Raw genomic sequence first — 26,403 nt, 5'->3', positions numbered from 1 at the left:
AGACAAATACAGATTTTTTATACAAAGCAATACAGATTTCCTATGAAAATATCTGGCATCTCTGAATGGTACACTTGACAGGAACATGCTCTTGTAGAGGTTTTCAGTAGTTAGTTTTTAGTAGTAATTAGTTTTAATGCAAGATTTATTATAAAGCATTGAAGCATAAATCAAATAAGCATAGATTTCCCATTGTACGGTGACAATAACAGCACCTCTAGTGAGAAACGGGTGTACTTTTTTCCATTAGCTACTGTGGTTGTGTTAAATGCGCAGGCAACTTTTTCCATGCATTTTAGGAGCATTTACGCACCCATTCTTCACCAGACGGCGCTTTTGGTGTCACGGGTTGCTCAACTACATTACTATTACACTGGGAAATCTATGTTTATTTGATTTATGATTGAAGACAGCTACAAGTATTTATTATGATTAAAAAGGTTACTTGGGGTGGCTCTAGGTACGTGCAAAAAATACTTAAAGATGAGTTATATTTACACTACATCCGCATCAGCGAGGGTGCGCAGATGAAAACGCTCGGCTAACTTAGATACAGGCGACTTTGTTCTGTCAAATTGGATTTGACAATCGTCACTGAATCAATTTTGGTAGCCATCTGGTGGCCATGGCTGCCCAGGCAGCCAAAACGCTAGGCGGGCAGTTGAGTTGTGTTGACCTAATCTCAGGTTAGTTTTTATTTTCCGTGTAGATGAGTGAGATATTACTCATTTTTGAGTAACTATTTTTAAGCGTGAATGTTGAAGATGGGAAAGACGCAAAACATGTTTTAAAAATGACAGAAAATGACGCTTGTTTGTAATACGTTTTTCACAGGGTTTCATCACCATTGTGACTGATCGCTTAATTATTTCAGAACGAGACGCAGTGAACGCAGCACGAAACCATATTTTCACATCTTAAATTTTCACTAGTTCGCTTTTTTTTTCTCAAGTATTGATTACTGTTACTATGCAAATGTTATTACCTATTCCACGCAAGTGCATCTGCGGCAATCAATAGTTTCCCTCTTCTAGGAGAGGGAAATAAAAGCGACAAACTATTGGAATCGATAAGGTTTGTTCATAATTTATTCAAGTTGGATTTAGGTGATTTTTCCATTCGAAAAAGTGCAATCCTAACCTCATTTTATTACTTCAATTTTGCATATCTAAATATTGTTTTGCTACAGTAAACAATGGAACACAGTTATTCACGGGACGTTCGCCCAATGGAAAGTAGCCAGACGGCCACGACGCGGACGCTGATGGTGCATAGACCACCACAGTGTCCCTCGTGCCACACACACTCACATGATGAACGAATTGACCTTGAGGAATCGTATAATCCACCGATTCCATCATACAATGAAGAGAACGCGAAAGCCGCAATGCTGGAAAGCGAGAATATCACCAAATTGGTTCGAAATCTGAATTCGGAAGATGTTGACTGGGAGGATAAAATCAACAAGTCAGTATTTACGGTTTTAGCTAGATCTGTTGCGAATTTCCATTGCATTTCTTTTAGGATTGGTTGGTCTGTTCAGCAAATACGCCTGTTTAGTAAAGTCACTAAACTGTTGGATATGGATCGATTGGCAAGATTGACGATTGCAGATAAACAGCACGAACCGGTGCATCGTCGAATGGTCATTGACAAATCTGTCGGTCGCCTACGCCAGGCTTTGGCTAGTGTTTCTTGGGATCCACGTCTTACCCAGTGGCTTCACGGACTGTTGATGGAGAGTCTACCGCCGAGTTATCTATCTTCTTATGTCGACATTCTGCAAACACTAAAATCCAAACTACCTAATTTGGTGGATAAAATGATCTTCGGGAGACCATTGAACATCAATCAGGAGCTACTGGGACCGGTTCTGAAAAAGCCATGGGAACCAATAGTGGCTCACAAAAACAGGAAACTTCCCGGTCAACCGTTTATAGTTGTTGTTCCTTCGGGGCCCAACATGACGACACCGAGTACACGCTTACAAAAGTGGTACTCGTTGTTTGCTACCATGGCGTCGGTCATCCCAATCACAATGCCACCACAGGGGGCCGTAATGGCAAAGCACAGCGTCCAGAATGTGGCCGATCAAATGGTTGCAGTAACGCGGAATAAAATCCAAGATGTCCGCCAGGAAGCACCGAACCGACCGATCATTTTGGTTGGTTTTAATGCTGGAGCGGCATTGTCAATTCAAATCGGTCTTGTAGAGACGGTTAGTTGCATTGTTTGTTTGGGATTTGCATATAATACAGTTAATGGTCCCAGAGGTTCTCCAGACGATCACATCACGGATATTACAGCGCCGGTGCTGTTTGTGATTGGGCAGGTCTCGGCTAGAACCAGGTAGGCATATGTTTTAGTAGCGTCACAAACAAACTATTGTTTTTTTAATGATATTTTCAGCCAAGAAGAGATTGAGTTTCTGCGAGAAAAAATGATCGCACAGACATCTCTCGTCGTTGTTGGATCAGCCGATGATTGCTTGCGAGTGTGCAAATCAAAACGCAAAATTGAAGGTGTAACGCAATCGATGGTGGACAACATGGTTATGGACGAAGTGGCCGAGTTTGCGACCAATTGCTTGTTGGATCCACCGCGTCCTAAGCAAACAATCAAAGATCCAAATGGACAAAAAACCAACTTGCTTTTGTCTAACAATAGCACCAATTTGGCAGCCACTGGAGGACCTGCTGTTGCTGCACAGGCGCTCACTCAAAATGTTTCCGGTAGCGGAATACCATCGATTCATCGTAAGCGCAAGTTGAGCCAATCGGAAGAACAGCCTGACACATCAAAAGCAGCCAAAGCCAACAAGCAACAAATTAAAAAAATAACCAAACCAACGAAACAAACACGAGCGGAAAAATTACTGTTGCAGCAAAACCAGCAGGCCATTGATGCGGCAGTTCAAAGTATTCTTCCCGACACCGATAAGGTAATATAAGGATAACTTCTTCCATGTACACAATTGAAAAACTAATTTTCTTTTGCAGGCTACGGAGCTAAATGCTAAGAGGACGGCATCTTTACTAACCAACTATCAAATTTCTTCGGCTGGTGGTAACAATCTGGAGATTCGTAGCACTTCGACACCGCAGTTGGTGTCAGGTTTAGCTAGTTCTCCAATAGTACTACCTATAATTAAACGAGAAGGGTCAACGCCACAAAATTCTACATCTCCCGCAACAACTTCCAACATAAAAGTAATTCCTGCCAACCAATTTATCCAATTGAAACCGTCAGGATCCACACAGAAATTCTTTACTCTAAAATCGTCACCGAAACCGGTTGTGTCTGTTACTTCTAAACCAGCTGTAACTGTCCCGAGCCCGCTAGCAATTACACCTGTTTCGCAGGCATCACCTCAACAACAGCAATCTTTCAGTCCAACCAAATTTACTATTGTGCGTAGTACCGCGGGGATTACCAAAACTCCTACACCTGCTTCGAGTTCTTTCTTCAAGACTACCAAGTCTCCTCCCACGCCCGATCTATCGAACACCAATATTTTTGATATACCCATTGTATTTGCCGATAACGAAGGAAACATTCAGGATGGATCACCGCAAAAGTCCATCGAGATGCCTAGAACTTCGACAAATATTGTAACGATTTCACCAGCAATTACTTCAGCACAAACGTTTAAAACTGATCAAATGAATCGAATCATTACCCTTCAACCGTCGATAAAACCCAATAAGGTTGTGGTCATCAATAAAAGTAACATCAAACAAGTACCAGCTAACATTCTTTCTACGGTCGCTGCCGCCAAACCGGCGAACTCAACACCAACCGGAGTCAAATATGCTAAAGTGGTACTGTCGAACCCTCTGAACAAGACAGTCTCACCGACAATGTCTACTACGGCTTCGAAGAATATATCTCAAATGATATCCGGTGGAAAAGTTGAAATTTTGAATAACACCGTAGTAAAATCGCCTGCTGTGCCATCCAGTTCCGGACTGCATCAGCAGCCCAAGTTTCAGCCGATAATTATCAATGTAGATCCCAGCAAAACGACAACCGTGAAAAATTTTGTTCGTGTCGGAGAAACGCAAATTCGTCCCATCGGTACAAGTGCGACTGTTTCCTCGTTAACTGCTTCACCGGCAACAGTAACGCTCCAGGGTACTACTACCACTACCAATTCGCCGCATCTCGCGCCGGGAATTCCAGGTACAAACACCATCTTGATCAAGACGAACTCATTGTCTCAGCTGACCAGCAGGAAACCAGCCATTCTCAATCGGAACATAACCGTTCGAAAAGTAAATATTGTACCGCAACAACATCTTGGTTCGGTTGCACCCACTGTGCTGTCATCAACTGCAACGATAGGCTCTTTGCAACAACACCAGCAGTACCAGAAGCCTAAGGCGCCATAAGCTTTAGAAGTTTATGTGTATAAATCGTATTTAGTTAATTTACAATAAATACCTATGGACGGTAACATGTCGGAAGATATTTATTGAGCTTGCCGTTTTACCTAATGAAAGAAATAGTGAAGTTCTCCCAGGCTTATTCACAAATCACTAGTCGGTGAATGCATAAATAGTTAAAACCGTGGTGAAATAAACGCGTAGAGGCAGTTTAACAAAGGTTCGCACAAAATCAAAATACATACTTATCCTTATATTTCACACGATATTTAAATATAAAAACAATATCCATTTGTGACTATTCCCCACTACGCCGTTCAAACCAATTCGTTGGATCTTACTAACTATTCCCTTCTCATGCGATCATGTCGAACATATGAATGTAGCGCACTAACTTTTCAAATCCATTCGACATCCTGGTAAAGCCTGTTTCAGGCTGCTTTCCACGGCCCCAATGTCTCTGACGTACGGCAAATCATAAGTTTTTAACTGTTTTAGTTTTTTCAAATCTTTCAACTGTAGTAAACCAGCATCCGAAATGTTTTTGCAGCTTGACACTTCGAGATCCTCAAGGGTATCCGCAACGATGCGAAGCTTTGCCAAAGCTCGATCTTCCAGGTATACACATTTATGTAGCTTCACTTTTCTCAAGTGTTTTAACCCTTTCAGGTGATCAAATCCGATGTGCATTATTCCCGACTCCGTACCATCTAACTCTTCTATTAAAACGGGAACGGAGTCCTGCGGTAATAAGTTATAGTTGATTTGCATGTTTGGAATATTAACAAATTTAGCTTTGGCTCCATTTCTTAGTAGCCACTCGGCACACAGTCGGTCCGGTCCTACAAGCTTAAGGCGATTTTCATCTACCCGGTTGAACATCATATTGACCCATGCCCAAAACCCGCGATTGGGTATTTTCGTTGGAAACGTACGATAAACGGCACTACATCCCTTGGAAGCAAGCATTGTCTGCAAAATATAATTGTTTTTTGAAAGAAATCTCGAATCGGTGAAATAGGTGAAATACAACTAAGTATAATATTTACCGTATACAGCAGCAAGTTGAGTCTCCTTTTCGTTTGCATTAACAACTGTCAAAGTACTGCATCATACATTGTCCTGTTGAACTTTTAGAACACTGATACAAATGAAAAGAATAAAATCATGCAATATTTATTTAATAAATGGATATATTGGCGATAGATTAGATAGGTTTCAAAATAGCCATACACAAACGGAAATTCGTGTCCGATCCGGCCATTTTGCCATGCGGTTTCCTAGGATGAATTATTCTACAGTCCACAATTACTCGAGTATTTCGAATTACTCCTTGTGTTCGCTATACTTGCTGAAATTGTCAGACAAGTGCGCTCCTGTTACTACTGTGTACGATAGTCAAGCTGATTAAGGTAAATTCTTAAAGTAGCTGAATAAAAAATGTTGAGTGATTGGATTAAAATTGATGTTTACAGCATGTGAATACAGTATTTGCTTTTTACCTTTCTTAAATAGAAAGGCTATGCAATGACTGTGTAAACCGACTTTTGAACCGAGGGCCGAGTGTCATATACTATTCGACTCAGTTCTTCAAGTACGAAAAATTTTCGTTTGTGTATGTAACAAAAGTTTGTACTCGATTTTCTCGGAGATGGTTTTCACAAACTTAGAATCAAATGAATGGTCCCATAGGCTCCTATTGAATGTTACCCGGATCGAACTTCCGTTTCGGGAGTAACGGAGTGAAACGTACTAAAAATGAAGAAAAAGTGCATTTTCTCAGAGACTACTCAACCGATTTTTTACCTTTCTCAGCTCGACGACCTGAGCAAATGTCTGTGTTGAAATGAAGGGTCTTATAGTCCCATAGCCTGCTATTAAATTTTTCAACCGATTTGATCTTATAGTTTTCTAAAATTTCATAGAACAATTTATCTGTATCCGACTTTACCAATTTCATTAGTATTTTTCCACAAACGATGGTCAAAAACAGGCACAAATCCCATAAAACTGTCCTCTAAATTCTTCTAGTTTACAGTGCTTGTTAGTTTGTGGGCATAAAAACTTAATGCGGCTCTGCTGGTCCCCCTTTTTCCTGTTCCGGAAGCACCGAAAGTGATGAAGAATACTCAAAATATAGAATGCGAAGTGCATTTCTCTGCGATGGTTGAACCGATTTTCACAAACCTCGATTTGAATTAAAGCTCATATTCGCCCTTATTCTGAATAACGACGTATTGATTTTTCGATCAAATGTGGTTCGATCGAATCATAGCTACCTTTGATTTTGCTAGCGTTATGGGGAATACAAATGAAATACGAGCGAAAAAACGATACGACGTTATTCAGAATAAGGGCGATTATCTTTAAAGCTACTGTGTAATTTTATCCGGATCCGACCTCCGGTTCCGCAGCTACAGGGCGATGAGTGTCAAAGTTTTCAAAGCCAAAGCCATATAGAATGACAATATGTATAATACCGGTAAGTGGTACGGTGGAAGAAGAAAACACAAAACGAACGATGCATGCTTTGTTCTATTTCGTACACGACACTATAAAGAAAACGTCTGCTACTAGTGTGTGATATTGGTAAAAGACGATACAAATTTTAGCTCTTTTATGATAAATGCGACCGAAACAATAAAATAATTTAAAGCTGGGGTAAAATAAATTATATAAAAAAATAAAAGAATGTCAATGTAGTTTCATGTTGGCTGCTGCAAATGAATCAACTTCGGCTATTCCGGTCATCTGAATCCGGGTTCGAATGAAATTGGAATGGTGATAAAAAACTGCAAATAACCAAACTCCAAGATGGTCAAATCTATTTTCACAAACTTATATGTTCAAAGGAAAAGTCTTACAGTTTAATACGGAATTCCTAAATTTGTTGTGGATACTATTTCCGGTTCCGGAATTACAAGGTAAACAGGATTTGTAGAGTTTGTTAGATTAAGTCCGAACAAATTTTCCTACTTCTATCTAATGCACAGTTATTTTTGAGAATGTTGTAATGAGTAATATGAGAAAGGCATCATTACACCACTAGGTGGACTTCCGGTTCCGTAGTTATGGAGTGAAATGTGCAAAATGAACTAAATAAGTACACTCGATTTTCTCGAAGATTAGGTTCAAATGAAAGATCTTACAAACCTTTATAACCCTATAAAATTTCATCCGGATTCGACTTTTGGTTTCGGAATTACAGGCTGATAAGTTAAAAAATCACTTTCAGGAGCGTGTTTTCATACATCAGACCAAATACATTCAAATAGCCGTGTAATGCTTCAATTAAGCAGGTATGATTAGTTGATGACCAAATATGTTGATTTTTGAGTATACCGGATCATCGTTTCTGGTTCCGAAAGTACCGGGAAAATTATCGTGCGCATCAAATCGAAAATCACTCCAATTTCTCAGAAACGGCCAGGCGGATTTTCGCAAACCCAGATTTAAATGGAAAGGATTATGTTTACATAAGTTGATGTTAAATTTTATCCATGTCCGACTTTCTGTTCCTAAAATACAGGGTAGTGTGTATGAAATTGCAACATGTCATATAGAGCTATGATGCAAAAAACGTAAGAATTCATCTAAGTTTAGTTCAAAACTGCTTCAATTTATAGGTTATGCTAGGTGCTGGCCGAACGAATCAATTTCAGCTATACTGGCTCTCAGCTTAATGAAATTTGGGACGATTGAACTAGGTGTGTGCACAACTCTCAACCAAAATGTTATTCTGAACTATTAAGGTCGTAATAATGTAATAAAGATTTGTGAGCAATATGTTTTTAAACTGGTAAAATATTGTGAGTGATCTTCAATATATCGATCTTCTTTTCACATCGGTGATCAAAACTGTAGAGTACACAAGAGAGATTATTATATCAGACCTATTTCTCAAATAAAACTATCTCAAAAAGCAGAACTAATTTGATGCAAAATTGTATACAACTGTGACGTAAAGATGAATTATATTCAACGATACCAGATTGGATGATGCATGATTAATGAATTGATATCATTAAGATAATTAAAATAAAATACATAATTAATTGCACAGTTAGTGCCACGCCTGATTAAACATGTACCTTTATAAAAATACTGATTAAACTGATATCACTGTAAATGGAAATTTAGCCTTACCATGGTGACCGTTAATTTTCCAATAAACAACTATACTTCGTTGATATGTGTTATGTAGGTGCTGAAGAGATTGAAACCCAGAAGAGAGTTTCACTCTCAAGAGAGAAATATTAAGTTTGCTTGCCATGTACCGAGAGTTCTGAATTATAAGTCATTCGATTATCTTACATCAGTTAAACCAGAAGTGTTTCAGTGACGCCGAATTTCATATATTTTATCTACATATTCTTTGTTCGTAACCGCCTGGCTTTGTCGGCCTTTTTGGAGTTATTACAATTGGCGACGAGGATTAAGGACGTCTCCGTAAAGTTTTCCGGAGTATACTATTTTAATTGTGCTTTACATAACCAGCGTAAGTTTGTCTGTGAAAACACGGCGAATTATTTCGGTAACTCAGTGAGTTACAGTGGAGAGTAAATTGATATATCTCTCACTTCACCTGTTTGCATGAGTGACATAAACGTCAGGAACTCATTTGCTTGTCAATTTACCTCGACGTTTCTCGGCGATCAAACAGTTTGTAAATAACATTTTCATCTCAATTGATTCAACACAGTGATTTGTTTATTTCGCTGTGATTTTGTCGACGAGTACGAAACATCATCTGGATAGACAACTGTTTTTATATCGAAGCTGAGTTAACGTGAAGAATTTTACATAGTGAGCTGCGGTAGAGGAAGAACTGGTTGGTTGCTGAATTAATTGTTACCAGTTTGGTTGCAGGAGGTTTATATGCGGAAGCAGTTATATTTTAAACAAGTATTCTATTCAACGGGTACAGCAGTTTTCATAGAGTGAAGTATTGAATCAATTCAGGTATGTGAATCTGTTTTTGTTTTTATTCATTGGACGTATTTTATTTCTTGTTTGTTCATAGAAATTTGAAAAAGCACGAAGTTTTATTTTTTTTTACTAATTTTCTATTTGTTGTGTGCTTTTCTTTTATCTTATTTTCCTCAATATATATTTATTAAAGAATGTCGGTGTCAACAACTGTTGAGCCTTACCTGCCAAATTCAATCCCTTTTGCACAATACATCGAACAGCTTGAGTATGTTTTCATAAACAATAATGTGCCGGAAATCCGATACAAGACATCATTTCTCGCCGTATGTGGTGTTACGGTATTTTCTGAAATAAAAAAACTTTTTCCCGGTCAGGACATTAAAAACCTTACGTATCAGCAGATCACAGAAGCATTAAAAAAGAGATTTGACAAATGTGATTCTGAAGTAATACACAGCTACAAATTTTGGAGTAGACGACAAGGCAAAAATGAAAAATTAGAGGACTTCGTGATCGCGGTAAAGGTTTTAGCTGAACAATGTGGTTTTGGTACGTTTAAAGACAGGGCGATTCGCGACCTTTTAGTGATTGGTGTTTATAATAGAGACATTCAAAAACGTTTGTGCGATGAAGATGATCTCACTGCTGCTAGGGCAGAGAAATTGATAATGAATCACGAAATTTCTAATAATAGAACAAGTGTATTGAAAGAAGATGATGAGCATGACACATCATTAATTGCTCATTTGGGTAGAAAAGAGATTCGATCTCGTTCAAAGCAGAGATACAGAGGTAGAAGCAGAAGTAACAATCGTAACGTATCCTTTTCACCTAGAGATAAAAAAGAAGGTTACAGTGATCGAAGATATGGGTTGGATAAACCATCATATGTGTGTTCTTTTTGTAAGAGAAGAGGGCACACTCGTAAATTTTGTTATAAATTGCATGGCAGAGATAGATACCGAGCAGAAGTCAAATTTCTAGGTTCACCTAAAGAAAATGCAACCGAGGGTTCAGTCGAAAATTTTAAAAGATCAAAGCATGATAAGGAAGAAGAAGATGATGATGACGATGATATGTCTTGTATGATGATTTCCGCGGTAAATTATATTAATGAACCCTGTTATGTTGACGTTTTAGTAGAAAACAGGAGTATACAAATGGAAATTGACAGTGGGTCTGCTGAGACCGTTATTTCAGAAGCATTATTTTTGAAGAGTTTTTCACAAAACAAGCTTTTACCCTGCAATAAAAATTTAGCAGTGATTGATGGCAAAAGGTTGAAGGTTCTAGGAAGGTTGAGTGTGTCAGTAGAGTTTAAAGGAAAAAGGCAACAACTTTATCTGATTGTACTTCGGTGTGACAACAATTTCATACCATTGATGGGTCGCACCTGGTTGGACTGCCTATGTGCGGGATGGAGAAATAATTTCTCGTTACGGATTCAGGAACGGAAAGTTCACAAGATTGGCATGGAAGATTATATTGATGAGTTGAAAAGTAAGTTTTCAACAGTTTTTGATGGGGATTTTTCAAATCCAATAGTCGGGTATGAAGGAGACCTTGTATTGAAAGAGACCATGCCTATTTTCAAAAAAGCTTATGGGGTGCCGCTTCGGTTGAGGGGAACAGTTATTGATTATTTGGATTCTCTTGAGAGAGACGGGGTGATTACACCTGTTGATACCAGTGAATGGGCATCTCCGGTGGTAATTGTGTTAAAAAAAGACCAGAATATTCGTTTAGTGATCGATTGCAAGGTTTCTATCAATAAAGTGATAGTCCCGAACACATATCCATTACCCGTAGCTCAGGACATTTTTGCCTCTCTCTCGGGATCTAGAATTTTCTGTTCTCTCGACCTAGCGGGCGCATATACACAGCTATTGTTGTCACGAGCTTCAAGAAAATTTATGGTAATTAATACCATTAAGGGCTTATATACATACAACCGTTTACCTCAAGGAGCATCGTCTAGTGCGTCCATATTTCAGAAAGTCATGGACCAAGTTCTCCTCGGTTTGGAAAACGTAGTTTGTTACCTTGATGATGTTTTGATTTCAGGAAAAAATTTGGAAGACTGCAAAGATAAACTTTATTTAGTCCTAGAAAGATTGTCTAGAGCTAACATTAAGGTTAATCTAAAAAAATGCAAATTTTTTGTTACAGAGTTGCCATATTTGGGACATATTTTGACAAAAGAAGGTTTACTTCCTTGTTCACAAAAAATTGATACTATTCGTGAAGCGAGAGCTCCACGAAATGTGTCGGAACTAAAGGCATTTCTAGGTTTAGTGAATTATTACTCCAAATTTATTCCTAATCTTTCGTCTCGGATCCAATGCCTTTACAGTTTGCTCAAGAAGAACGTAAGATTTATCTGGAATGAAGAATGTAAAAAGACTTTTGAAGACTGTAAGAGATTTCTTCTACGACCATGTTTATTGGAATATTTTGACCCTGTGAAAAAAATTGTGGTAACCACAGACGCATCTAGTTATGGTTTAGGAGGTGTGATGTCACATGTAATAGATGGAGAAGAACGCCCTATTTACTTCACGTCTTTTAGCCTGAACGAGGCACAGAAGAAATATCCCATTCTACACTTAGAGGCTTTAGCGGTAGTATGTACAGTTAAAAAATTTCATAAATTTTTATTTGGCATGCATTTTGTGATTTATACTGACCACAAGCCTTTAATAGGAATATTTGGAAAAGAAGGAAAAAACCAAATATCAGTAACGCGACTGCAACGTTACATTGTAGAGCTTTCGATTTATGATTATGAAATTATCTACCGACCTTCTTCCAAGATGGGAAATGCAGATTTCTGCTCACGATTTCCTCTTACACAATCTGTGCCGATAGCTTTAGATCGTGAGTATGTGAAAAGCCTAAATTTTTACTGGGGAATTTCCTCTGGATTACAAAGAAATCGCCAAAGAAACGGTAAAGGATGAGTTTTTAACTAAAATTTTAACATTTATCAGACATGGGTGGCCAGATCGTTTACATAGAATGTTCAGGGATGTTTATTCTCACAATCAAGAGCTAGAGGAAGTAGAAGGGTGTGTTTTATTTCAGGATCGCGTAATTATACCTGATATTTTAAAACTAAAAGTTTTAAAACTACTACATAGAAATCATACTGGAATAAGTAAAATTAAACAACTGGCTCGCAGAACCGTATACTGGTTCGGAATGAACAATGACATAGAGGAATACGTTAGATCCTGTAGAGCATGTAACGAAACCACACCCATTACAAGCCCAGCAGCATATTCACAATGGCACCCAACCAAGAAGCCTTTCAGTAGAGTGCACGCTGATTTTTTCCATCTAGAACATAAAACATTTCTAGTTATTGTGGACAGCTATACGAAATGGATAGAATTAGATTATATGAAACAAAGTACAGATTGCCGAAATGTTTTGAAAATTTTTCTCAATGTTTTCGCTCGATTTGGCTTGCCCGACGTGCTGGTGACAGATGGTGGACCGCCATTCAATTCAAATGAATTCATCAATTTTTTCGGCGATCAAGGGGTAAAAGTCTTGAAAAGCCCACCATATCATCCCGAAAGCAATGGACAGGCGGAACGTATGGTTCGTTTGGTAGAGGAGATATTCAAGAAATTTTTAATCGACCCAGAAATAAGAAAATTAGATATAGAGTTACAAGTTGCTTATTTTCTTTTAAATTACAGAAACACCTGTTTAGAGGGCGACAGTCAATTTCCCTCTGAAAGGCTCCTTTCATACAAACCAAAAACACTATTGGATTTGATAAACCCCAAATGCAATTTTAAATATAATCTTAAAATGGAACATGATGATTTACCGCCCAATATTTATTTGTCAGCTGACAGTTTTAATGACAAATTCGCCAATCTTAAAAGCGGTGACCTGATCTATTACAAAAATGCAAATAGATGTGATATAAGACGATGGTTACCTGCAATATTTCTCAAACGAATTTCTGTAACTGTTTTTCAGATTTCACTCGGTGGCAGAATTGTAATGGCACACAGGCAACAGCTAGAAGTGCCCATTGATTGTCAACGCAAATCGGGTCCTGATTTTGTTATACATGAAGGTAACCGGGAAACAAATTCCAACAAACGGAGAAGAGAAGACGTTGCTGAAATAGAGGAGCAGGAGTCCGATCAGGAACCAGATTTCTATGGATTCGCGGCTGATTCATTTCTTTTTGGAGAAAGAACTCCTATCGAAGACCAAGTAAATGATAGGAATACAACTATACAATCGAGTGTTCTCAGAAGATCAGATCGAAATATGATTAAGAAGAGGAAGAAAGATTTTTTGTATTATTAGCTCCATATTAGAAGTTATTTTTATCTAAGGCTTTGCTGTAAACACATTGAATTATAAACACAGACTAACAGACAGGACACTCAAATTAGATTCTTCAATCATTTTAACTGTCATTTCGAATATTCCTTTATTTGGGACAGTACTCACATGTGTTATGATGGCGCCACGTTACCCTATCAAAAACATCCTGTCTGTCATCTAGACTGTGTTTATTTTTTTCATTTACCAACAGAGTTGCCATTTATACAGAATTACCTGTAATGTATTGATATGTATTTGCATTTGTATGCGAATTTCATGCAGGATACAGATTTAATACATATTGCCAAAACTATATACAAAATTGTGCCTACCTCTCATCCTTCAACGCAATACAAAATCGAACCCGTTTAGTGGCAATATTTACTTGCTTCTGATCTGCCGCCACTTAATTTCGGGTGAAAATTACCAACACAATAAAAAATAGTCTAGATGAACAATGTTGAGAAAAATAAATGGTTACCTTCCAACATCGCTAAAAAGTTTAATATATTATTAACGTAATATAATAATTTACTGTGACGATTCATTTCCAAATATTATGATGAAATCAGGCATCCCTGCAAGCAGCTGATCGGTGTTGACAAACGAGGGGGAACCAACTAGTAAATTAACTTTTACATAACACAAGGGGTGTACCGATAGTAAATAGTTCGCGCAGTATAATATAGGTGGAACTAGTGCATCACGAAAAATTATTTTTTATAAGAATTTACTCATACTGTCATGTCTGTTAGTCTGTGTTATAAATGTATTCGTTTTGAAAAAAGGGAGGAGTTGTTATGTAGGTGCTGAAGAGATCGAAACCCAGAAGAGAGTTTCACTCTCAAGAGAGAAATATTAAGTTTGCTTGCCATGTACCGAGAGTTCTGAATTATAAGTCATTCGATTACCTTACATCAGTTAAACCAGAAGTGTTTCAGTGACGCCGAATTTCATATATTTTATCTACATATTCTTTGTTCGTAACCGCCTGGCTTTGTCGGCCTTTTTGGAGTTATTACAATATGGAAACTGATTTATTATGAATTCGTTGGGAAAAGGGGAAACTGAAATTAATACCTAAGAATTAGAATCATTCTGTGAACTAAACTTACAGCGAGTAGACGTATTTGGTCTAGTCTGAAAATTTTAAATTTTCTCTCATAATAACGAATAAACTCATAACTCTCATAATAATATAATAAACTATGATGAACTTGTTCTTACCCTTCAGTGTTGCTAGTTTTATAGAAAACTCGTTAAAGTACATTGTCACTCTGACAGTGTATCATGACAGTGTACCGCACGATGCAAAATGTGTCCTTGAAAATTTGTCGAAGTATTCCGTATTATAATTTGTATTTGGTGTACTTAAGGCATACGCGACTGTGGGAACCATTTCAGTGATAGCCACATTTGACGCGTTTCTCTTTATTTCCAAGAATAGACCAACATTTTTGGAAAGATTTTATGTTGTAAACGAAACACGTGCTCTCCTTGGTAGACCTACAGCTTCTAGATATAGTGTGTTACTGTTGGGCCTTGCGGTACCGGTACATTCTTCAAATTTCACAATCGACCCAATGTGCAGGTGAAATCCACTCGATTGGCAAACGCGAAATTACAATGGTTTTTACTGTGTATTCCGCTTCATAAACATTCTCTGTCACAGGCTGATGCGGCCTTTTGAAAAAAAAAAAAAATACCGAGATTTGTTATCAGCAGCCCTTACACGTGACAATATTATTGTCAATCCAAAGTATTGTCAATACCGTCAATCCAATTGACTTGGTAACTTGAGTCCGCATTTTTCGAACAAATCAAGCGTTTGAAGCTTCAAATATTGCAACGGAACATTGAAACATTGAGAGGAGAGTTCATTGCACATATTTGATAGTTTCTTCTCTGGAGAGAAAGTATTGTCGGATTGATGAGCAGTTTTGATTTTTTGACAATATTTTCGTCAATCCAATGAAGTTTCCATTACACGATCAAAAGTATTGTCAATACTCCTTGTATTGACAATAATATTGTCTCGTGTAAGGGCTGCTATCAATGAACAAATTTACACAATGCTACGGTTAACTATAGCTGAGTTGCGTTTGTTTTGGAACCAAAACAAAAACGTGTAATGACGTTCGATCAATCTTTTCGTAAACAATCCAAATTTTAGTTTAGTTTATTCAAGTGCTAACAGTTCGAATTTTTTATAGTTAGTACATAGTCCAAGCTATGTTCAAATGGATCCAAATACAAAGTTCTATCCTTTAATTTGTTCTATTCAAAAAGTGGCACTTTTTGAAACTAAATCGGTAAGTAAACATGCATATATAAATTCATCCGGTGTATATAGCTAAAATCAAACATTATTTCTCTCTAATATGCTATAACAGAAATTGTATTTGATCGGTAGTAATAGTAAGGAGACGCGTTTCCGTATTCTGGAAATTGATCGCAAATCACCCAATTTATCTATCCATGAAAATGCCAGTGAACTTAAGAAAGGGGATATTCGACTGTTTCTTCAGACACGTTCCTATACTAGGTCGATTAGCGCTTACGGCGTGTTAGGATTCGTAAAATTTCTCGAAGGTTACTATCTGATCCTTGTTACCAAGCGAACACGATGTGCGTTTATTGGGAAACATATAATTTACACCATCAAGGATACGGCCATGATACGGGTAAACGAACAGCCAACTGGGAAACAAGTGCATCCTTTAGAGCAGCGTTACGTAAAGATGTTCAGTAATGTTGATTTGAAAAGTAACTTTTACTTTAGCTATAGCTATGATTTGACCAGGAGTTTGCAGTATAACGTTTCAACGCCGAAATTTGTCGGTGTTCAATGCAAGATTGAGCAAGATGAACCAATTGAGTGGAAAAATGTCACAGGCGAAAAATCGACGTATGCTTTCCGTGGTGTGTCTCGCGATAGGTTTGTTTGGAATGCTTACTTGTTGAAGCCTATGGAGTGTATTATGCACAAAGACTGGAAACTTGAAGTGATACATGGATTCGTTAGCGAATCCAGTATTAGTATATTCGGGAGGCCAATTTATGTTTGCCTAATAGCAAGAAGAAGTACACGGTTTGCTGGGACGAGGTTGGTTAATTTTTATTGGGTATAGAAATAATTGTATCATTCATAGAAACATTTCAGATTTCTAAAACGAGGCGCGAATTATTTTGGTGACGTAGCAAATGAAGTTGAAACTGAGCAGATTGTTCTCGACGGCACACGAATGTGTAGTTTTACGCAATTGCGGGGATCGGTTCCATCCCATTGGTCTCAAGATGTTAGCAAAATGGTACCTAAGCCACAGATCTCCCTAGATCTTTCGGATCCCTACGGAGAAACGTCAGGAAAACATTACGAAAGGTTAATGTTTCATTTCGGCTCACCAATAATTATACTCAATTTGGTTAAGAAACGCGAAAAGAGACGTCACGAGAGTGTGCTGAGCGATGAAATGGTTGCTAGCGTGGACTATTTGAATCAGTTTCTGCCACCATATTTTCGTATGATATACATTGATTTCGATATGGCTAGGAAAAGTCGTGGTAGGGGAAATGTTATGGAAAGTTTAGCCAAGTATGCCGAAAGTGTGATTCAACAGACTGGAATGCTTTTCTTGGACGAAGTGATAGTCACACAGCAAACGGGTATCGTACGAGTGAACTGTGTGGATTGTTTAGATCGTACCAATACTGCCCAGTTTGCCATTGGTAAATGCGCTCTTGCTTACCAACTGTACGAGCTGGGTTTTCTGAAAGAACGAAAATTGGAATTTGAGTCCGAATGTGTTACAATGTTAGAAAACTTATACGAAGATCATGGGGACACATTGGCGCTGCAGTATGGAGGATCACAGTTGGTGCATCGGATAAAAACTTATCGCAAGACGGCGGCATGGGCATCGCAAGGAAATGACATTATTCAAACACTGAGTCGATATTGTAGCAACACTTTTAGCGATACTGAGAAACAACACAGCTTGAATCTGTTTCTAGGTTATTACATTCCATCTGAATCGGAAGTATCAAGTAAGTCGTTGGTTCAGTCTTGTTTCTGAATTTAAACAACAATGAATTTTTTTCGTTAAAGAATCTACTCACATTTGGGATTTGGAAACCGATTTTTATATTCACAATTCTCGTTTCGACGTCATTCGTCAAATATCTTCTGTGCCATTAACTCAATGGGTTAGACCATTTATCATGAAACACCTTCCGTACTCGACTAGTGATAATAATCGTGTGGTTAATGAATTGATCAAAATTCACAGTGCTGATGTAGAAATCATTGATTACTATTCAAATTTTTACTATAACTTCAAACTTACATCGTTTGAAGAAAATATTGCCTACCAGCTGAGCCACTTGGCGAGAAATTTTGCACATAGTTTGCGGACAAACTTCAGCCCGTTCGAACCAATACGACGGCGGGATAGCGTAGCAACCAAGAATCCCTCAATGAGCGGACAGTCTTCAACAGGTTCAACTAACAGCTCTTCGTCTAGTTTGGATGAAGACTCGGATTCTGAAAATGATGATAGAAGTACTCGGAACACGGCTGCCAATAGTAGCGCCAACAGCAGTAGAGCGGAAGATCCTGTCACAATTAACAGTATGTTCCCAATGACTGGGGATGTATATGGGTTCGAAATTCAATCTCCGAAGAAAGCCGACATGATCAAGTAGTTTTTAGTGCAGTTTCGTGTTGAAAAATTAACTAATTACTATATTTTTAGATATCAAAAATATGTTCAGATAAACCGCATTTGCAATCCTCATGTGTACGCTGGTATGAAAACTGAACAACAACAACAGCCACAACGACATAACCCATCAAATGTAACATCCTCTACAGATGTAATCATAGTGCAAAATAATGAAATCCATTTGCGCACAACAGGAAAGCACATTGATTTACAGCAGGACATCGAGATACCCTCTGTTAGTGCAGAGAGTTTAGCAATTTATGAAAAATACAGTCAGTTGCCAAAAATCGTTTTGAAGCAGACCGATGTTGATCCTGTAATTCTTAAATATTACACATCTTTCGCATGAATATGAATTGCTGAATCCAAATACAAACCGCTGTACGCTGTGTTTTTGTTGTTGCAAAGACCTTACCATGAAAAAATTCGGTTCCATTTGCACTGATACAATCGTTTAAAACTATGTATTGTGGTATGGCTTCGGTTTCCATGAGTTTCACACTCTGTAAGCAAATCTTGGTGTTACATCCTATTATTCTATTCTATCCGTATTGTCCTCTTTAAAGCATTTCCTATCGACTGCAACACACTCATTCCAGCGCTTGATCCAATCCTCCTAACAGTTTTTATAATCAGTTTTTGGTATGTCCGTTAAAGCCATCTGCGATTTTTCCATAATCTCATCTCGGGTGCTAAAACGTGTTTCAAGGAGCTGTTTCTAAAGTCAACCCAATAGGAACAAGTCGCAGGGAACCAAATCAGGTGAATTCGGTGGTTGCTGAATGATATTCGTTTCGTTTTTAGCCAAATGTTCACGGATAACGATGGCATTGTGTGACGGTACGTGGTCGTGGTTCACATGTGGTTCCACGAGTTGTTTTCCCACAAATCTGGTCTTTTTCGGTGAATTACTTCACGTAAACGTCTCATAACGCCCAAATAATACTCCTTATTGACGGTCTGGCCTTCAAGATACACAACACCCTTGTAATCAATGAAAACTGTAAGCATCGCCATCTTTTCCGACTGAAATCAAAGTGGTTTTATCGGTCCCCGCTCATTCGGTGTACGCCATTCACTCGCTTGATATCTGGATTGTGTGTCAGACTCGTAAATCCACGGTTCGTCTCTAGTAATAATCCGTTTGATGAATGTTGGGTCAGTTTTGGCCTTGAAAATCATCTCTTTTGCGACGTTAACGCGATCCCTTTTTGCATTGTTATGTATAACTGAAAGTGTTATTTTACTCAGTGCTTTTTAGAGCACTTTCGATATAAAGAAGAGAGAAGAAACAGAGAAGAATAAACGTAAATAGGAAGCTGGACTTCACTTCAGTTTCAAACCTAAAACGTTAAAGTTGTACTTAGTGTCTGATCCGAAAATCTGCTGCTTGACTGGGATATCTGCCTTGGCTTCGCTCCTCGTTGGATTCTTGAAGTTCCTCCTGATTCCTGCTGGTTCCGTTGGTGAGTCTGAAAAGTAAGAGTTAAAAAAAGATTTACTAAAACATAAAAGTGGCGACGAGAATAAAAACGAATGAGTTTAATAATTATCAATAATAATTCACATAATCAATTTTATATTAACAAAAAAAAAATCTTGATGAAACTAATTGTGCCTCGTGTTAAGTTTTTTTCTTTTTTTCCTTTGTTCGAAAGATTATTTTACGTACCGGTTACACATAAGTGAACAGTAAGTAGGAAGAAAAAAAAAAACGGCCTAGTGAATTTAAGGAGTAGATTTTATTATAAAATAAGTGAGTGTGGCAGATTTTTATTAGAAAAGCTTCACTTTAACGCCATTTTGATTGGTGGCGTCAGTCTTTTGTTTTTGGGTCTATTGTTCAACATAATAAAGAAACGATTGTCTTTGCAACAATAGTAACAATTCTCTATTTTTTTTAGGTTGTTAATTTTGTGATCTCGTGATTGGAGATAAATATATAAAAAAAAAGCTGCCAAAGGGTGGACGGACCGACGATTGTTGGAAAGGAATCTAATACATGGACTTACACAGCTTAGTGGCTGAGAATTGATAACAGAGGGGATATTGGGGTAAGCTAAACCAATTCTTTTTTCTTATAAATATTACAGTGACAGTGAAAATAATTTTTCAGTGCAATTTCGATTTTAAATTTATTATTCATTGATTTTTATATTTTTTCCGCATATATATAAATATTTACTTATTTCGGTTATATTGGAAGTTATTTCATTAATTTTATTGTGTATCTCGGGAAAAATAATATAATTATTCTACGTATATATTTTTTTGAATTTAAAATTATATATTTTGAAAGTTTAAATGGCACAAATGAGCATTACGATCGAACCTTTCCGTAAAGGATGTTCTTTTACGGAATGGGCGGAACGTTTGGATTATTTTTTCATAGTAAACAAAGTTCCGGAGGGCGACAGAAAAGCTCATTTTATTGCTTTATCGGGGCCAGCAGTATATAGTGAATTAAAGCTGATGTACCCTAATGGAAATTTGAACGATGCAACCTTTGCTGAAATAATTACGAAATTAAAGGCGCGTTTTGATAAAACGGAGTCGGATCTTATACAACGACTAAAATTTAACAACAGATCTCAGCAGCCAAATGAATCTTTGGAGGATTTTGTGCTTGCTTTAAAGCTACAGGCTGAATTTTGCGCTTTTGGCAACTTCAAAGAAGCTGCTATTATAGACCGTATAATCTCAGGTGTTCGGGACAACGGTCTACGGAAAAAATTAATTGGAAGCAACCGAAAGATTTCTGACGACTTGGGAGATGGCGGAGACAAACGCCAAGAATTTTGTGGTAAATGCACCTGTCGGTGAAGAACGAATTGCATCTCACAATACGGCATTTAAAGGTGGTTCGCAATTTAACAAATTAAAACATATATATGAATTGGCTATGAAACAGAACCCTTCTGTTGAGCGAAGATATGAATCCCCGAGAAGTAATGTAAAAAGCAGGTTAGGATACAACTATAAAAACAAATTTCCCTATTATAAAGACGATCGTTTCAAGCCTACGGAATGGCGTGATAGCAGGGAAAGAAGCAAACCTGACTATTCACAAATGACCTGTGATTATTGTGGTGTCAAAGGGCACATCAAGCGGAAATGCTTCAGGTTAAAAAATTCACAGCGTAATATGGTCAAATTTGTAGATGAATATGAGCAAGCAGGACCCAGTCAAGTATCCAACTTAAATAAAATATTTAGCAGGATGCGAGCGGACGATTCGGAGAGCGATGAGGAAGATCGCGACACAGGTGATTTTGTTTGCATGCAACTTTCCTCTATTAACAGCATAAACAATCCTTGCATAGTTAGTATTGAAATAGAGCAGAATATGATCCAAATGGAAGTTGATTGTGGATCTTCGGTTTCGATTATGAGCAAAGCTCAATATTATTCTTGTTTCACAAATACACTTTCGAAATGCTTTAAACATTTAATAGTGGTTAACGGGGATAGTTTGAAAATAGAAGGGGAGGCAGACGTTTTTGTGAGAGTAGGAAATAAAAAAGCTAAGTTAAAACTATTGGTTCTAGATTGTGACAATAATTTTATTCCCTTATTGGGAAGAAATTGGTTGGACGTATTTTTTGATGATTGGAGGCAATTTTTCTCAAAAAATGAAACTATAAACAATATAATTAACAAGGATGAGGCTGAAATCACAATAGATCTGAAGAAAAAATTTAAGTCTGTGTTTCTAAAAGACTTCTCTGAACCTATAAAAGGTTTCGAGGCCGATTTAGTATTAAAGGAGGAGGTTCCTATTTTTAAAAAAGCGTATGAGGTCCCATATAGATTGAGAGACAAGGTTGTGGAATATTTAGATAAATTAGAGAAACAGAAAGTTATAACACCAGTAAAGACAAGCCAATGGGCATCACCTGTAGTGGTAGTAATGAAAAAAAAAAAATGATGAAATCAGATTAGTCATAGATTGTAAAGTGTCCATAAATAAACTGATTATCCCTAATTCGTATCCTTTGCCGACTGCACAGGATATATTCGCAGGTCTGGCAGGATGTAAAGTCTTTTGCGCATTAGATTTGGAGGGAGCTTATACTCAACTATCCCTATCTAATAGATCTAGAAAATTTATGGTCATTAACACATTAAAAGGTCTTTATACATACAACAGATTACCACAGGGAGCCTCTTCTAGCGCTTCTATATTTCAGCAGGTGATGGATCAGGTTCTAATAGGAATAAAGAATGTCTGTTGCTATCTAGACGATGTCTTCATAGCAGGTAAAAGTCTTGAAGACTGCAAAGAAAAGCTTTATTTAGTAATGGAGAGGCTATCCTCTGTTAACATAAAAGTAAATTTGGAAAAATGTAAATTTTTTGTATCTAAACTACCCTTTTTTTTTTTTTCATAAATACGTTTATTTCTTAAGGCAGTTTACATAAGTTTTTCTTCGCCGTAGCATCACTTTTACATAATATTCTTATCCTAATTTAATTCTAACATAGTCACAACGTTTTGAATTTATTAAAACATATTCTCTTATAGCTTAAATATCATCTTAGGTAACTCGTCATTAATTATGAAATCTACTCGGAAATATTATTTGAACCAAACGATTACCTTCTATAAATTATAAAATAAGCTGTTTTTTTTGACATTTTGTTGATAATTTCATAAACTGTTTCGAGTTTGTTTGTATCATTACATAGCTTTTATTCTAATTTAGCTATTGGTTGAACTCATGGACGCAGCTGGGATCAGAGCTAAGTCTTAAAAGGGGCCTTTATTAAATTGAAACTCCAATTTTCTTTATGAAATGATAAATAAGTTTCATGTATGAAAGGTCACGACAAGCAAGAATGTCTCGAACTGGGATATTGGATAGTCTACCTTGGGTACGCAAAGAAGTAAACTACCCTTTTTAGGACACATTATTAGTGATGAAGGGTTATTACCTTGTCCAGATAAAATTTCAACAATTCAAAACGCAAATGTACCACAAAATGTGACAGAACTCAAATCCTTTTTGAGTTTAATAAATTACTATAACAAATTTATGCCTAGACTATCTTCTAAACTAGTTTATTTATACAATTTATTAAAATCTAATACAAAATTTAATTGGGACGAAAATTGCGATAGAGCATTCAAAGAGAGTAAAAATATGATATTAAATGCAAAAATTCTAGTATATTTTGACCCTTTAAAACCCATAGCAATAGTGACAGACGCGTCAGGCTATGGCCTAGGGGGAGTTATGGCACATATTATTGATGGAATTGAACAGCCGATATGTTTTGCTTCTTTTTCTTTAAATTCAGCACAGAAAAACTACCCTATTCTTCACTTGGAAGCTCTGGCGTTAGTATGCACAATAAAAAAATTTCATAAGTTCCTGTATGGGAAAAAGTTCTTGGTTTATACAGACCACAAACCTCTTGTAGGGATTTTTGGAAAAACAGGCAAAAACTCGATATACGTTACTAGACTACAACGATTTGTTTTGGAACTATCAATTTATGATTTTGAAATACAATATAGACCGTCTTCTAAAATGGGGAACGCTGATTTTTGTTCAAGATTTCCATTAGAAGAAAAGGTGCCAAGGGAATTGGATGAAGAATTGATAAGAAGCATAAATTTTGGAAGGGAAATCCCTATTGATACAGTAATGATAGCTAGCATGACAAAAACAGACGATTTTCTTCAGGAAATTATAAGATTTATGAAAAATGGTTGGCCAAAAAAAATTGACAAACGCCTTGTTAATATATTTTCAAATCAGCATGATTTGGAAATAGTTGACGAGTGCTTGTTGTATAAGGACAGAGTAGTTATACCGCAGCAATTACAAGGCGGGACTTTAAAACTTTTACATGCCAACCATGCCGGAATAGTAAAAATGAAACAATTAGCTAGAAAGTTTGTTTACTGGTTTGGAATTAATTCCGACATAGAAAAATATGTAGCGGGTTGCGACGTTTGTAACAGCATGGCTATCGTTTATAAACCAAGCATAGAGTCCAAATGGACTCCAACTACAAAACCTTTCAGCAGAATACATATAGACTTCTTTCATTTCTCATCTTATAATTTTCTTTTAATAGTGGATAGCTTTTCAAAGTGGGTGGAAGTAGAGTACATGAGAAGGGGTACGGATTGTGCTAAAGTAATAAAAAAATTAATATCATTTTTTGCTCGTTTTGGGTTACCAGACGTTCTGGTATCGGATAATGGTCCACCTTTCAATTCACATAATTTTGTGGAATTTTTGGAAAATCAAGGAATAAAAGTAATGAAGAGTCCACCTTATAACCCCTCGAGTAATGGACAGGCGGAAAGGCTAGTTAGAACAGTAAAAGAAGTCTTAAAAAAGTTCCTAATGGAACCAATATATTCACATTTAGAAATAGAAGATTTAATAAACATTTTTTTACTAAACTATAGAAATAATAGCATGACAAAGGACGGTAAATTTCCGTCAGAGAAAATTTTCACCAAAGACTTTATTGGACCTTGTACATCCAAAAAAGCATTTCAAACAAAATTTACTAACCCACACTATCCCGAATGATGCTAAAACTAACAGTCCAAAAGAGAATGCTACTAAAAGCGACCCCTTGGACGAACTGATAGCGGGAGATGTGGTCTGGTATAAAAACCACGATCCCCGCAATCAGTTCAGATGGTTGAAAGCAACCTTTATTAAAAGATATTCTCTCAATACATTCCAGGTTGCAATTGGAAAAGCAACAATAATGGCTCACCGAACGCAGCTAAAAGTAGCAGGCAAAAGTAACAACACCAGGCCAAATGTGTTGGTGTCCTTGGGACTCCCAACGGAGGAAAAGAGAGCAGACAGCGACGATGAGCAGTTTTACGGATTACCTGAGGAAGAGATGACTTCAACCAGGAAAAGGAAACGAGAATTGAGGGAGACGGCTAAGGTCGAACTAAGACGCTCGAAGCGACGAAGAACGGCAAGGGGCGAGAGTGAATTTTTATATAGCTAAGTTATTATTACACCAAAAATGTTCTAAATTAGGGGCTTTGGCCTTTTCGAATTGTTTTAGAAATATCAGTAGATAGATTTTGTTATTTCGTTCGAAACTCTGAATTTATAGTTTATTAAATGAACTTCCAAAAGGGGAAGAGCTGTAATGTATAACTGAAAGTGTTATTTTACTCAGTGCATTTTAGAGCACTTTCGATATAAAGAAGAGAGAAGAAACAGAGAAGAATAAACGTAAATAGGAAGCTGGACCAGGGATGTCAGGTTCACAGATTAATCTGTGTTTCACAGATTTTGAGTTTTGTGCACAGATTTTAAAACTGACACAGATTTTCACAGATTTCTGAAAATGATCACAGCTTTTCACAGATTCTTGAATAAATTCAGTATAGCTCCAAAAAGTACAGAGCGTGTTGGTAGCGACACTTTTTTTTTGCTCACTAAATTTGATTTTGAACTGCTATTGGAGTACGGAAAACGATCACAGATTTTCACAGACAGGTTTTGGGTTCGATCACAGATTTTAGAAAAAATGACCTGGCATCTCTGAGCTGGACTTCACTTCAGTTTCAAACCTAAAACGTTAAAGTTGTACTTAGTGTCTGATCCGAAAATCTGCTGCTTGACTGGGATATCTGCCTTGGCTTCGCTCCTCGTTGGATTCTTGAAGTTCCTCCTGATTCCTGCTGGTTCCGTTGGTGAGTCTGAAAAGAAAGAAATAAAAAAAGATTTACTAAAACATAAAATGCATGAAATTCTGGTCTTTCGGCACCAGCTTTGCAGCGACACATCAGAGGCCGAAATCATAACCCAAAATGTCTTGAACGAATCCAAAAGCACTGTCCAACTTCTCTGCCCTCTCTTTAATAGTTAATTTGCGGTCTACAATAATCCATTCTTTGATTTGTAGATTTTCGATTTCGATGGCCTACCGCCTCTCACATCATCATTCACAAACTCACGGCCACTTCTGAAACGTTCGTGCCACTGATAAACGAATGTTTTAATGTTTTC

The 26,403-nt window shown here is 37.2% G+C and overlaps 5 protein-coding genes across 16 annotated transcripts; 4 read left to right on the top strand and 1 right to left on the bottom strand.

Annotated features, from left to right (window-relative positions):
• Positions 1–731: 731 nt before the first annotated feature.
• Positions 732–4,470, top strand: LOC131429635 (KAT8 regulatory NSL complex subunit 3). 2 transcript variants are annotated; one of them, XM_058593892.1, is made up of 6 exons: positions 732–816; positions 875–1,074; positions 1,190–1,467; positions 1,525–2,349; positions 2,410–2,941; positions 3,000–4,470. In XM_058593892.1, exons 3-6 carry the CDS (start codon positions 1,196–1,198, stop codon positions 4,389–4,391), a joined length of 3,021 nt encoding a protein of 1,006 aa, XP_058449875.1. In that variant the 5' UTR covers positions 732–816; positions 875–1,074; positions 1,190–1,195; the 3' UTR covers positions 4,392–4,470. The 2 variants fall into 2 exon arrangements, with proteins under 2 accessions (XP_058449875.1, XP_058449876.1); XM_058593893.1 differs by having other exon boundaries at positions 796–812.
• Positions 4,471–4,617: 147 nt separating this feature from the next.
• LOC131429636 (ATP synthase subunit s, mitochondrial) lies at positions 4,618–5,521 on the bottom strand. Of its 2 annotated transcripts, none has more exons than XM_058593894.1 (2): positions 5,435–5,521; positions 4,618–5,357 (listed from the first exon to the last, which is right to left on the bottom strand). In XM_058593894.1, the coding sequence occupies exons 1-2, from the start codon at positions 5,471–5,473 to the stop codon at positions 4,776–4,778; spliced, it is 621 nt and encodes a 206-aa protein (XP_058449877.1). In that variant the 5' UTR covers positions 5,474–5,521; the 3' UTR covers positions 4,618–4,775. The 2 variants fall into 2 exon arrangements, with proteins under 2 accessions (XP_058449877.1, XP_058449878.1); XM_058593895.1 differs by lacking the exon at positions 5,435–5,521 and adding an exon at positions 5,416–5,429.
• Positions 5,522–9,028: 3,507 nt separating this feature from the next.
• LOC131430756 (uncharacterized) lies at positions 9,029–14,694 on the top strand. Of its 7 annotated transcripts, none has more exons than XR_009229560.1 (3): positions 9,029–9,325; positions 9,508–9,866; positions 13,314–14,689. XR_009229560.1 is itself a non-coding variant. In XM_058595959.1 (2 exons), exons 1-2 carry the CDS (start codon positions 9,986–9,988, stop codon positions 13,370–13,372), a joined length of 891 nt encoding a protein of 296 aa, XP_058451942.1. In that variant the 5' UTR covers positions 9,884–9,985; the 3' UTR covers positions 13,373–14,687. The 7 variants fall into 7 exon arrangements, 1 of the variants encoding a protein (XP_058451942.1); XR_009229563.1 differs by lacking the exon at positions 9,508–9,866 and having other exon boundaries at positions 9,029–9,191; positions 9,255–9,325; positions 13,314–14,686; XR_009229561.1 differs by lacking the exon at positions 9,508–9,866 and having other exon boundaries at positions 9,029–9,191; positions 9,255–9,347; positions 13,314–14,685.
• A 1,080-nt stretch (positions 14,695–15,774) lies between these two features.
• LOC131428087 (polyphosphoinositide phosphatase) lies at positions 15,775–18,773 on the top strand. Its single transcript, XM_058591749.1, has 5 exons — positions 15,775–15,985; positions 16,067–16,779; positions 16,837–17,720; positions 17,782–18,373; positions 18,428–18,773. The coding sequence occupies exons 1-5, from the start codon at positions 15,914–15,916 to the stop codon at positions 18,744–18,746; spliced, it is 2,580 nt and encodes an 859-aa protein (XP_058447732.1). The 5' UTR covers positions 15,775–15,913; the 3' UTR covers positions 18,747–18,773.
• Positions 18,774–19,538: 765 nt separating this feature from the next.
• Positions 19,539–25,970, top strand: LOC131428088 (uncharacterized). 4 transcript variants are annotated; one of them, XR_009229339.1, is made up of 4 exons: positions 19,539–19,863; positions 20,302–20,451; positions 21,614–21,663; positions 25,112–25,970. XR_009229339.1 is itself a non-coding variant. In XM_058591750.1 (2 exons), exons 1-2 carry the CDS (start codon positions 21,171–21,173, stop codon positions 25,174–25,176), a joined length of 558 nt encoding a protein of 185 aa, XP_058447733.1. In that variant the 5' UTR covers positions 20,493–21,170; the 3' UTR covers positions 25,177–25,970. The 4 variants fall into 4 exon arrangements, 1 of the variants encoding a protein (XP_058447733.1); XR_009229340.1 differs by lacking the exon at positions 21,614–21,663 and having other exon boundaries at positions 19,541–19,876; XR_009229338.1 differs by lacking the exon at positions 21,614–21,663 and having other exon boundaries at positions 19,579–19,863.
• Positions 25,971–26,403: the final 433 nt, after the last annotated feature.

The sequence above is a fragment of the Malaya genurostris genome, chromosome 2, assembly GCF_030247185.1.
Source record: "Malaya genurostris strain Urasoe2022 chromosome 2, Malgen_1.1, whole genome shotgun sequence".
In the NCBI taxonomy this organism is placed as follows: Eukaryota; Metazoa; Arthropoda; class Insecta; order Diptera; family Culicidae; genus Malaya; species Malaya genurostris.
This window is presented reverse-complemented; position numbering and strand designations above follow the sequence as displayed.